At 34.6% G+C, this 13,351-nt stretch overlaps 1 protein-coding gene across 5 annotated transcripts in view; it reads left to right on the top strand.

The window, feature by feature from the left end:
* The first annotated feature begins 1,748 nt into the window (after positions 1–1,748).
* Positions 1,749–13,351, top strand: part of LOC126201717 (probable protein phosphatase CG10417) — a 96,715-nt gene continuing 85,112 nt past the window's right edge. For all 5 annotated transcript variants that reach the window (XM_049936810.1, XM_049936809.1, XM_049936807.1 and 2 more), the window contains exons 1-2: positions 1,749–2,010; positions 10,044–10,317. In XM_049936810.1, coding sequence (XP_049792767.1) covers positions 1,900–2,010; positions 10,044–10,317 — 385 coding nt within the window. In that variant the 5' untranslated portion in view covers positions 1,749–1,899. The remainder of the gene's footprint in view (positions 2,011–10,043; positions 10,318–13,351) is intronic.

Here is a 13,351-nt window from a genome sequence, read left to right as displayed (position 1 = left end):
CTACAAAGACTTCAAGAGATTAACATTACTATATAAAGGAGTCAGATACATGAGTACACATGCATTCAACAACCTACCACAGCAAATTAAATGTTACTTATAAAATTTGGAGCTTAAGACTGAATTATAAAAGATTCTATTGGTCAGTTACTTCAGTAAATTCTTCAATTTAATGCGCTAGGTTATTTTATAATATTGTAATTAGCATCACAATATAGTAAGGTAAAGCAATTTCACTGCATTGCATTTAAATCAAATTAAGTGTATACCTTTGACTTCTTATCACATTCCAGAGCCCACTCTTCAGTCTCATAACTAATGTAATGTGCCAATAAGACCAATCTCATTTTATAAATAAGTTTCTCACACATACAGGCATTTTCATGAATTTACAATGCTTAATTTTTTCCGCATTCAATGTTTTGTAGTTGTATATTAAAGACTCTGCACCCTGTGTATGGTTGTAACTTTCTAGCTTACGATATTACTCAAATGGTTACTACAAACCTACTCGCTACTCTCCCATTTCAACAAGTATTCATTATTTCCAGGAGAGTGAATAGCAATGCAGGCAATTTCTGAGAACGTTAAGCTAATTTCCTAATGAAATTAAGTGTGCTTTACTTGTATTTTTGGCAATCGCAATCGTCAAACAGTTATTTCTTACTATGTATACGATTTAAGGAGTTTATGGTACTCGAAAGTCTCTATCTTCCAAAAATATGAACATGGGATTCACTGACTGCAATATCGTTTTGAATATGAGTAACATATTTTTTGTTGGAAGGTAAAACTCACTGCAAGCATGCTGTTCATGATATACTGGTACAGTCACTCTAAAATAAAGCCATATAAATTTTTGGAAATTTGTGGTAAGGTCTTTTGGGACCAAACTGCTGAGGTCATCAGTCCCTAAGCCTACACACAACTTACTCTAACATAAACTAACTTACGCTATGGACAGCACACACAGCCATGCCCGAGGGAGGACTCGAACCTCCATATAAATCTAGGAGTACTGTGTAGCTCACAAAATACATAGGTACAGGTACAATACGATAGAGAGAGTCAGATATCACCATGACACCTATCACTCCTCTAATAATGTGACAGGATTAGGTTAATCTGTATTTGGGATGTGTTTATCTACCAGGTCAGAGAGCCGTTTTGAAAACTGGAAACGGAGAAGGAACATAATGTTATAGGCCTATATTGTATAAATGAAGTGATATTCAGACCAACTCATAGTCAATTACACGAATCTTATGAATAAAAAGGTTTTCCGTAGGGGATGCAGAGGGAAAACAGCTGTCTATATAAATCCTATAAATAAAAATGTATCTCGAACAAGAAAATTTGGCCTGTCGAACAATGTTGAAATATGAGTATTCACACTCAACTTTTTTCAGGATACTCTCTCTATAATAAACAGATTAAGTATCAGATTGGAATGATCTGTAATGAGCTTTCGACGCGTACACATTTTTCAAGGCAAAAGCCACAGAAACAGAAAGGGCCCTTCTTTTATATTCGATTGTAATTAGATAATTAACATTTTTAGAATTTGGAAATAATCCGTCGTTTTATGTTTCAGGCGCTTTCCATAGTAGTATTAACGTAAAAAATAATATTGTACTTCAATCCAAATTTTGTGTTAGTAATATATTTTGAATTGTCACGTGTACATTTCTATTGTCAACTCTTTGACGCGGGCAATTTTGTCTGTGTCTTAAAATCCGAGTGGCGCGATAGGTAGCGACACCATCGTCGTACGCGCAACATAGAATTTGGACATGGGCGATTGGAAGCCGATGCAGTTGTGTTAAGGTTAAAGTTGCACGGACGTTTGTGATTATAGTTCCCGATTTGTTTATGTGATTGTTTTGTTTTTTTTGTAAAATGGGTGCGTATTTGTCAGAACCAATCACGGAAAAGGTGTCAACTGATGAAACTGGCAAACGGGTGAAATGTGGCGCGAGTTCAATGCAAGGGTGGCGAGTTTCTCAGGAGGTATGGAAATTCAGTATAATCTATATTTGTAATTTCTAGTTTCTTTCGGTGTATAATTTTACCATGTGATCCACTTTCCATGGAGATGTTTGTTTTATTACACGGGGTGCAATTTTCTATATGAGACAAGTGAATATTCATGCTAGACCTATACGTCTCCTTCAGTTTCAAAAGACACGATACCCTCGACGATCACATTATTGAAAGTATTTTTTCATCATTGGCGTCATTTTCTCTTATAGTGTAGTGATTTTTATAATTAGTGTTACAGCTTTAATTGTAAAGATTATGCTTCTACGATGTATACAGTATTATGAATGTATACATAACCACTTTATTGCGTTGACTTTTCAATGTTTTAATACTTGGTACCGATAGTATGCAACATATTTCAATTAATAGCTGCCCGTTAAGATTTCAACTACTGATTCAGCAGCAAGCACCCTTGTTGTTTGACAATATTTCTTTATATCTTTCCTTCACGATTCTATTGAAGACCGGCTTGAAAGAGAGAGAGAGAGAGCGCTTGAGAGTTTCTGTAAAATTTGCATATGTTAAAGTGAAGATTTTGTATCAGATGGAGTTGTACTAAATTACATTACAATATTAAACTCATCATAATCAGTGTTTCATTATTTGTTTGGCATGCTAGACCAGTGACAGTTGATACAGACATTTTGTTTTCATCATTGCAGATGTTTGTTACACGTAGGTACATAGTCTTTTTTTATCCAGTGCAACACTTTAATCTGTCATGAACAGTAATAAGCAGTTTTTCCGAACTGAAATGGCGGGATTATCTAAATATCTGCTGTGAGTACTGTAACAGACATGTACTCCTAAAGAAATCAAACAGAATTGTCCACAAAAAAGTCCCTAAATAAACTAACAAAGGAAGATAAATTGCATACACAGAACACTTCTCAAGGTGGAGCACATTATGTCTCCATATCCAATATACTATTCCAGCCCTATCAGAATGTCTACATTTCCCCAGTATGTCAATATTGTTTGCATCAGTTCTCTCCAGTCGCAAAAGTAGACTTCCAATGGTGTATTGATGCCCTTTCCGTAAAAGACTCGTTAATCACTAATCTCCTCCTCCAAAATCTCTAATGACAAATGGAAAAGTCAGGCACTACATTTAGGCCTATGCTCCAAACTGTTATACGCAATAACAAGTGTTTGTGTGTTCAAATAGTAATATTGTTTCTATATTTTAAATATTATTTTACAAAAGGGCAAGTGAAGCCAGTTTTTTTATTCTTTGATATAAATATTGATTCTTGCTCTTGCTTATATATTTTGCTTGGTAAACTTATTAAATGGGTTAGTGTGGATGCTTAGCATACAAGTAAGGGCATAATAAATCGTTTGGCCTCTTAGATTAAGTGCTGCATCCAGAAAAATGACTTAGTACAGTGTTAAGGAAGAAAATTTTTCTTTGCCTATACAAAAATTTTCTTTTAATTCAAAATGTATTATTTATTTAATGTCACCATGAAGGTAAAATTTTAATTCAGTTAGGCCTACATATATTAAAATTATGACATAGCAAAGTGAAATTATTGGTTAGTAAAATAGACTTTGTACACGTGTAATTTAAACCACTGTTCTAAGGAAGTATACTTGAATTTTATAAAATAACATTAGAAAATAGTTTATAAACCGCAAAATAATTCAAAATTATTGCTTAATTACTTGCTAAAGAGAGCATCAGTAATATTACTGGGAGTCTTAAAAAAGAAAGCACCAGAAAAAACTTTCATTTGTTGTGGTCTTCAGACCAGAGACTGGTTTGATGCAGCTCTCCATGCTACTTTATCCTGTGCAGGGTTCTTCATCTCCCAGTACCTACTGCAAGCTACATCCTTCTGAATCTGTTTAGTGTTATTCATCTCTTGGTATCCCTCCACGCTGCCCTCTGATACTAAATTGGTGATCCCTTGATGCGTCAGAATATGCCCTACCAACTGATCCCTTCTTCTAGTCAAGTTGTGCCACAATTCATTCGGTTATTGTTCATAAATGTCAACAGGGCCTGAAAATGTATAAGTCTGTCTGAGATTACCATTAATATGTGGTTCATGTAACACAAAATTTAACCAGGAGAAACATTACACACATCATTCTAGACAATTTAATATATGTTTTTAGTATTGTCTGTTGATTACATCCCCATCAGTTTGTAAATGTCTATCAGCATGAAACTTCTGGATAATGCATGCATACCTGTATACAAAAGTTGTATCATTACACTTGAGGAAGTACAAGTGACCCATTAGACAAAACTGAATCATTTGTAAACTTGCTCTGAATCAATTAGTCTGCTGTTGAAAACATGTGCACTCTGAATAATTTTATAGATGCTCCACTACTACGCTTCCCGGGAGGGGGCAGAGTTTTCCACAAGTGTTGCATGCAATGATATTTTCGAAGGCCACTTACAGGCAAGCGGTTATTCTGTTGCCTTTTCAACATTGTCTTTACTGTTTAATTTCTTGACTCTGAGGTGTGAATTGCAATAATATTTTTGGCAAGATCTTTCGCAGCTGTTGCAGTTTTTCTGGAGTATCAATCGAAAACTTTTTCAGTTCTCTTCTGATGGCATCATGTGGACCCTTTCCATGAGCAGTTTTGAAGTAACTTTGGTCAGCTGTTACTGCAAACTCTTCTTTATGAGAAAGGTCATGAACAGAGAATAACCTTTTGATTTGACCTGCAGCTCCATCATTGAAATAATGAACATGTGAAACTAGAAACTCCATTTTCTTTGTTCTCAAATGTGCTAAAATTGCCACACTGAAAGCACGGTCACTCTCCATACTGTGTTAAAAAAAATACTACCCAGTAGCTATTGTGCTTAAGCTTATGACATTTGTAATACACAATTGCTGTAGAAAATAGAAACACTGGGTGAATCCAAGTATGCCTGCATGATCTCAGATTGATGTTTTAGTGAAAAGTTTTTGGAGAAATCGTCTAATATAACAGCTTTGTAGTTTCTGGAAAGATATGTTCTAACATGCAATTCACAGTGCTGCCTACATGCATTGTAAACATGCTTGTATGGAGTCTGTAACAGTAAATAAAGCTGGACCTTTGCTTCTACCAATTTTTTTCTATACACTATTTATAAAGTTACTTTCATGGTAGATCTAATCCTTCAAAATAGCTTTTGAGATTTTGAAATACCACATTCTTCATCTAAACTTTTTGGAATGCTTAACATATGCTTGTTCAAAGAGCTTAAAAATCTAACAGCATTTTAATGAAATGTGCACACACTGTCTTGATGTGAGTGTTACAGGCACAACATGCTTTGTGTGTACTTCCTTAAATTTTCGAAGTTAACACTCCATGCTGTTTGCAGAAAAGATCATAAATTTCTTTAATATTGTGTAACAAAAATATCTTCTCCCTGCACTCTTCTATCATATTTAATGGAAAAGAATTCATTTCTACCTGGACACTCCCAGCTTATATTGTCTCTTTCATGAAACTGTATGACCTTCATAATGAAGCCAGCGACTTCAAATCTTTTAAGTTTTTCAGGTGATAAGGCTCTATTCCACTGATGATGTAATAATGCTCTTATTTGAGGTAGTTATAGATAGAAAATTATATTTAATTCTTCATGATTTTTTATATTGAAATTATATCAACAGTTCATTACAGAAGGAAATTTACCATTTTGGGGGTAATTTTATGTCTCGAATAAACATATAATATTTCTTCTTTTAATATGTGTATATTACTAATAGATTAACTTGGTGCTCAAATAATTATTCACATAAGCACCAATGTGTCTGATAAAAATAAGAATATGTCCTCCGACGACAAAAAATATTTTTAATTTGTGAAAAATCACACTTTTTGAAAAGGAAAAAAACCTTACCATGTGGGGCTACAAAGTTTCCTGAACAAATAAGAACAAAGCTTTATTACTATTGCAGATTATTGAATTTTGGTACCTGCGGATACAATATCACAGCCTGACCCTGCTGTTACAGATGTGTTTAAGCGAGTCCAGCTTTCAATTTCCGGGAACTGCATTGTATTAAAGTTTTGCCGTGTGTAACTACCTGAATGCAATAATCAGCTCCATTGTTTCTGTTAAAACATTGTATCCAGTGTGAAAGAGAAAAGTCAGTCCGCTGTAGCAGTACTGTGTATTTCCATTTTCTGCATGAAACCTCAGTCATGCATCCAGTTTCATATTGTAACAAATTTCATTTGTAGGTAGGTTTGGATGGAGTAAGGTTTTAAACCTCTATTGCTAAGTGATTTTGTTTCAGGAACATAAATTTGATAGAGTAGAATGAGGATTAATTACTACCTATCGTCTGAGAAAGGTAAATAAAAATTCATGGAAGAATGCTCTAAGATAATTAATAACCATAGCCACTAATGTTTATGCTGTTTATTAGGTGTTAAGTCTAACATGATTTCCATTGGTATAAGTAGTTTTTGGTAACTGGTAGCTGCTGCAGGCAAATTATTCATATACACGGTCAGCTGGAGACACATTTCATATGAGAAGAAAACTATTCATAGAAAAAATGTAATTTCTCCTTCAGTAATTTATTAATGTAGCCTGGCCAATGCGTTGGAAGAAACAAGACCCCTGAGTTTCTATCTGCAGTTACAAAAATCGTACACCATCTAGCAGTGTTTTGTTGTTTATCGAATAGATAATGTCCAGGTTTAAGGAATAAGCTTGTTTTGCAGAATATAGATTGTGTTGATAACTACACTCAGTTTCTTTACCATAGAGGAATTCCAGCAAAATGTGGTCCAGTTATAGTTTTTAAAAAGCAGATGGTTTTTTATTGTTGTGGTAGTAAGACAGGATTTTCAATCGTATTTTTTTCAATTATGTTAAGTTTTCAATCCTCAGATTACTCTAGCAGTATAAGAATTCTTTTCACACTGCTAAAGTTGCTACATGTGGTATGTTTAAAGATGACTGAAACTATTTTCACCATAACTCTAGCCTTTTGTGAAAAGTAGGGCGGCATCACCCTCATTTGGTATAATGTGAATGGGGAGAGGGAGATTCCTCGGATGTTTCCCGTTTTCCAAAGTTGTTCAGATCCAAGAGATCTAGTTGATAGTTGACAACAATAAAGTTATTTTTCCTGTATTGACCACCCATTAATCTTGTAGTCATTTATGCTCAAGAAGGTCACATGAAGAGGTACCCGCATTGAAATGAAATGCTTACTGATCTTGTCTGTAATATAATATCTTATCATGATGAAGAATGAAATCTGTTGCTCTTCCAATTTTTCTGCTTGGCCACTACTCATAAGTGCAACTTTAATTTACACTTCAGTATACTGACAGAGAACTTTCGAAGATTAAGTTAAGAATATAGCCCATTTACAGAAAACATGCAGTGACCAATCCCCAGGTTAGTTTAATAGGTAGTTGCTGTGAGCTGCTTAGTTTATTTCTGAATGTCTGAGGATTTCCACTCACCGGTATTGTGATGCGTGGCAGCTTGCTTGTATTTTTCTGCCAAGCAGAATCATGTCCAAAAGTGGAGAGCAAAATATTTGATTCAGACCCTCTTGTAATCAATAGTCTCAATAAGCATTAATGACCAATAGTGTTCCATAGTGAAATTAACAACAGTTCAGTTCATGAGAGAGGGAGATTATTTCAGGGGTTCACTTTGGGTATGTAATGGTATCTCCTATGATCTTTTCTTTGAGAGGTCACAGGAAATGAAGATAAACTTGTGTTTAAACTTTAGATGTCCATTGACGATACATCATTTATGTAACATTAAAACATTGAGAACAAAATTTAAGGTTTGACTTTTTTTTCCCACTTTAAAGATTTGAATAATTATTTGAATGAAAATAACTTTGTAGGTGATCTTAGCTCTGTTTGTGATATTGCACTTGTCAAGGAAAACTTCATTGTGGCAATGCCGTTAGATTTTGAAAATTTGCAGAGTGGGCCATGAAGCCCATAAAAGTTGTGAAGAAGTTGCTGTTTCCAGTATTACTGAGCTCAATCAAGTGTTAAAACAAAGCAGTTGTGTAATTGGGTACATTTCCACAATTAAAAAGGAATGCAATGTGATAATGATGTTGAAGTCAATCATGTGGAGTACCTCTCACTTCTTGCAAACTAAATACTTACAAATTAGAGACAGACTTGCTGTTCAATGCCTACCATCAGTAGGTAAACATTTTTAATACTGTCAATACACACACACAAACAGTAGTATAAATTCTTACTCTGTCCATTCTACCATCTCTGAACTGAATTTAGCATGGAGTTTATTGCTGATCTCATACTGTTACGCCTATTGAGTCATCTTTACCACACAGCAGGTGGGTCCCTATCAATGTAGGGTAAAAGTGATCTGTCCCTTCTTACCAACCTTCCACAATCAATGAACAGTGCCTCTTTCCTTCCTGATGAAAGAGCGGAAGACCTCTGAATGCTTGGAAAGCTTTTTCCCAAGTTGAGACCTATATGACAGTACTTGGAAGTTACACCTACTGAAGATAAATACTCGTCAGTCTGTCTTTCTGTTTGTAATGTAATAGTTGTTCAGATTGAATTTATGAAAGTAAATAACTCATCACTCTGATGTGTGTTGGCAAATGACTGATGTTGATACTGAGCATTAGGCCTAAGATTTTGGTATTTGTCTGAGAAAAAAAAAAGACAGTATATGAAGAATTGGGATTCTTTTAGCCAATTTTAAACATTCAAAATGAAAATTAGTGATGTTGACACGCTCTAAATAGATTATTCTTTAACTTTCTTTGCAGCAAATATTATAAAGATAAAAATAGATTTTAAAGTTAATGTGTTATTCTTTTGTACGGTTGGCATAATGTAGCTGCGCTGACAACAAAATATGTTGTAAACTAGTTGTAGCAAAACTGGTAAAAGTTAAAACACTAAATTTGCATTTTGTAAAGTAGACAGACAAGGTTTAAAATTAAACTGGCAAAATATCATTTTTCAGTAGCAAGAGGTATAGTCATAGGTTACTGGTGAACCCAGAATACAGGTATTTGACTTTCAGAATTTTTTTATGCTATCCTTCATTTTTCAAATATGGTGTTACTGCAGTACTGCAGCCCAAGGTTGTAATTGTGTTGGGTCACGTGAACTTAACCTTTCATCGTTTAAGTGAGTCTGAGCACTGCCGTTATTGCTGCATAAAATGTGTATCAGTTTTGCTCAGATCATTCTAACTTACCATTGAGGAGGTAGTGTTAACCTCCGTGACAGTTTAAATTGTCCTTTTATGAGTGGTTACTTTCATAATTTGGTAACATGAAATAAAAGATCACAGATGAGAAATTATGAAGAACTGCAAATGGTGCTTTGTCTTATGGTGTCTTGCTGTGGGAATCATTGAAATAAGTTTACTTTAAAGTTGAAAGAATTATTGTGATAGAAGTATAGTCTAGTTACATTTTTAATGTATCTTTTGGTTGAGGTCACAAATTTATCAGCCAGAATGCCACAGAAAGTTGGCACTTGATTTTGAGGCATTAGGTCACTCACTCTCATTGAGCCAAGTTCCTCCATTCAGTTGGTTTCAACTGTGATTGATTATCATGAAGAACATTGGTACCAATCTGATTACTGTGTTACATCCTACAGAATGTTGAGATTTGAAATATGTAGAACTTCCTTAAACAGTATCTCAATATAATTTTAATGATTAAAAATTCTTCGTGTGAACATGTGTGATAGTGACAGTTATGTCCCAAGTGACTGTTTCATGAATCATTATTGATTACTTGCAAAGGCCATGTGTGGTATATGGAACAAACTAAAATACATACCTGTTCTGTTCAGTCAGCAGTTTCTCTCCTCCCCCCCACCCCCCTCGTTTTTTTTTTTCTTCGCATCACTTGTGTGAGGAGTGAGGAGATTTCAACTTCCACATTCCTACATTGTTTCCAATAGTTTTGACTGATGGGTATTATGTTTGCCAAATTTAGAAATTAGTTATATGTTTATTATCTGTGTTGTAATTTTTGTTTCAGGATGCTCATAACTGTCTAATTAACTTTGACAAGAATGGCACATCATTTTTTGCGGTTTATGATGGGCATGGGGGCCATGAAGTTGCACAGTATTGTGCCCAAAATTTGCCAGAGTTTTTGAAAACTTGTGAGGCATATAAAAAGGGTGATTACGTACAAGCTTTGAAAGAAGCATTTCTGGGATTTGATGCCACATTGCGTGAACCTGAGGTTATTGCTATACTAAAGCAAATTGTCAAAGGGAAAGAAGAAAGTGGAGACAATTCTGCATCAGGTAAAGTATTACAAGAATACATTCATAAAAATTGTAAATTCTATGCTGAATATTCACAGCTTTATTTTCATTGAGATTGCTTAATTTTTCTTATCCTGAAACTAACTGTTCTCTTGTCTTGAAACTACCTGAACCACAGTAGTTAAAAGGAAAGTTACATATAAATATTGCACACTCACAAATAATATGGCCTCATGTTTAGTGCTACTAGCTTTAGTTTGCAGGTTTGCTAAAGCTTCTAATGACATCACACAGTGTTACAAACTAACTGCAAAAGCAGAAGCGTAAATGTTAATATGCCAAAATAGTGTGTTTTTCGTATGACATCACAGCTAATGAATTTGAAAAATATCTGGTAACAAATCTGATTATTTTAAATTTTGGAGAAATATTTTTTCTACATATTTGTAATCAAAATTGTCTTCCTTTTGTATTGTTTCAGTAACAAAATAGAGTAACATCTGCCAAATGAGGTGACACATTAGGGATAAGGTACATTATCATTTATATTCAAGAGGGTGATGTAACTTTGACATCTTTTACTGTACCATTAAGGAAATTGAGAACGTTCACCTCTTCGGATTTTGCACCATTGAAAACCATCAGTAGTCAATTTTACTGTGTTCACTTTTTATTTATTGTGGCCTTACTGGGAACTGTGACTGTGTGCAATATTTATTTGTATTTTCTGCTGACAGTCACTTTTATATAATAAAACTACTCACAACTAATAGCATTCAAACAGTTAAATATGTTAGTGCCATATCTTGATATGGTAACAGAATGACCTTCTCATTGCCAACCACCATGGTTTCCGAAAACATCGATCATGTGAAACCAAACTAGCACTTTTTTTACATGACATACTGAATTATCTTAACTGTGTCTCGTTAAATCCCCTTTTTCTTGCCACAGCTGGAAAGAGCATACCTTAAGCTTTCAAAGCTATATTTCTGGATCTTGCAGTTTGAAGAGTAAGAGTATGTGTCAAAAGCAGGGAAAATGGATATTGATAAATACAAAAAATTAATAAAATTTCAAGTTGTAAATCAAAATATGTGAAACTTTGAGTGTCTCTGAATAGTTTGATTTGCCTGTGGTTTAGGAAATGGAACTATGCTAATAAGTATGTTTCTATTATTTTACAGTGTAGAATATAAATATAATAAGACCTGATAAAATGCTCTTAGCTTTATAAAATCTGGAAGATGATAATGGAATGCTATGTTCCTATAAAACATTTTGCTCCTGTAATACATAGTGGTGCATATATGCATTTTCACTCAGTTTCCATTGACATTATAAAGCACGAATAGTTTAAGGCTCTAACCTCACAATGATTCATTGCTGAATCGCACCACTTTCAAATGTTGCTTTAATTATTGGCAGTCTTCTGTGTGGTGTTATGTTTGATGTTGACATAGTGCTGAGTGTTTGAATCATCAGTAACCAATAATCATTTTTGTAGCTGAAGGTAAGCAGTAAAAAGGTTTTGATAGCATAATTTTTATATTTTATATACAAACAATACCAAATCTGTTAAAAGGAAATTACAAAAACTGAGATTTTAAGTGAATGATTAATATAAATCATATGTAACAGCATCTTACGTTATGCTTCAAACCATGATATTCAGAGCTTTCAAAAATTGCTTGTTATAGGTCAGTAAAAAATGAACTAAGAGACCCTTGCACCCTGCTGCTTTGGTGGATCAGATGGAGGTGACTGTCATGAGTCGTCACCATTCTATTATGGCAAAAGTAAACTACAACCAGATAAGGGAATGTCACCAATGGACAAGGAGCTTCTACGATATTGGTCTGGGCGTGATTTTACTGAAGATGCTCAAATTTGTTCACACCATAATGCCTTGTTGATGACAAAATTTCAGTTCCTGCCAAAGACTTGCTGAAACCCACTTGGTAAAGAAAAACACGTAACCAACAAGGCTTTAACACCAGTAGCCATTGCAATGTCTGGTATGTTGAAGTTACTGCCTAATTGAGTCTTTAAACCTGGTCAGAAAATTTGTACCAAATGTAGGTATGAAGAGGCCCAAAAAGAATCTCACACCACCAGGATAAGAAAGAATCACCATCCACTGAAGACGTGGATGATGTTGATGCTTGATTTACTGCTAACACTTCCTATTGTCGCCTGGTGAGCCAATATTAAAGTTTTGACAGATTGGCGGAAGAGATTCAATACATAAAGTGCAAAGTTCTGAAAGCCCAAGGCAGCATTACTAATGTAACTGCTGCAGCTGCTGATGTGAGTGAAGTAGATATTGCTGCAATACAAACAAAAGAGTGCCAAAAGTGTAAAGATATGGACATAAAGATGGAAGGTGGGATTCTGGCAACATCTGCAGACTGAAAAGGCAAAAAGCTCAGTGATGAAGTAAAACAAAAGCCCTCACTTTTTGAAGACTGAGTTTTCTTGTTTATGTACAGGTAGAAAGAGGTGTGTTGCAGTAAGTATAAATGGGATAAAGATTTAGCAGAAACAACTGTTCCTTTGGTACCTGAAAGAAATATTCATTGTGTATTGTAATCAGTATAGAAACAGAGACCTTCTCATAATTTTGTGAGCTGTCCAAAGTGGTGTACTACAGCTTCTGGATCACATTCAGTATGCGTGTGTCAGCTCATTGTAATATCAAAGTAATGTTGGCTTCAGCAATAGATCCAAGATGACAAGGATTTGATGGAAAAAAAAACTGTATGCAGTTTGATTAAAAAGATTGTATGCTGCAGTGTTGTGAGGAATGTCCAGGAAAAATGCACCTAGAGGATTTTCTTGAAGACGCTTTTGAAAACTGACCCTGAAGAAACAATGGAATACAAGCAATGGATCCATACCGACACACACTGGAGACTTGTCAGAGAACTGTTGGTGTCAAACCCTTAAGAAGCTAAAAGGAAATCTTGCAGAGAATGAACAAATTATATTTATGGATTTTGCTGAGAATTAATCATTTGTTATAGGTGTTGTGCAAGGATTTCATTCGGAGAATAGTCAGGCTACATTACAT

This window comes from Schistocerca nitens, chromosome 1, assembly GCF_023898315.1.
Source record: "Schistocerca nitens isolate TAMUIC-IGC-003100 chromosome 1, iqSchNite1.1, whole genome shotgun sequence".
NCBI classification, from domain to species: Eukaryota; Metazoa; Arthropoda; class Insecta; order Orthoptera; family Acrididae; genus Schistocerca; species Schistocerca nitens.
The sequence above is the reverse complement of the archived record's forward strand: the minus strand, read 5'-3'. Positions and strand labels throughout refer to the sequence as shown.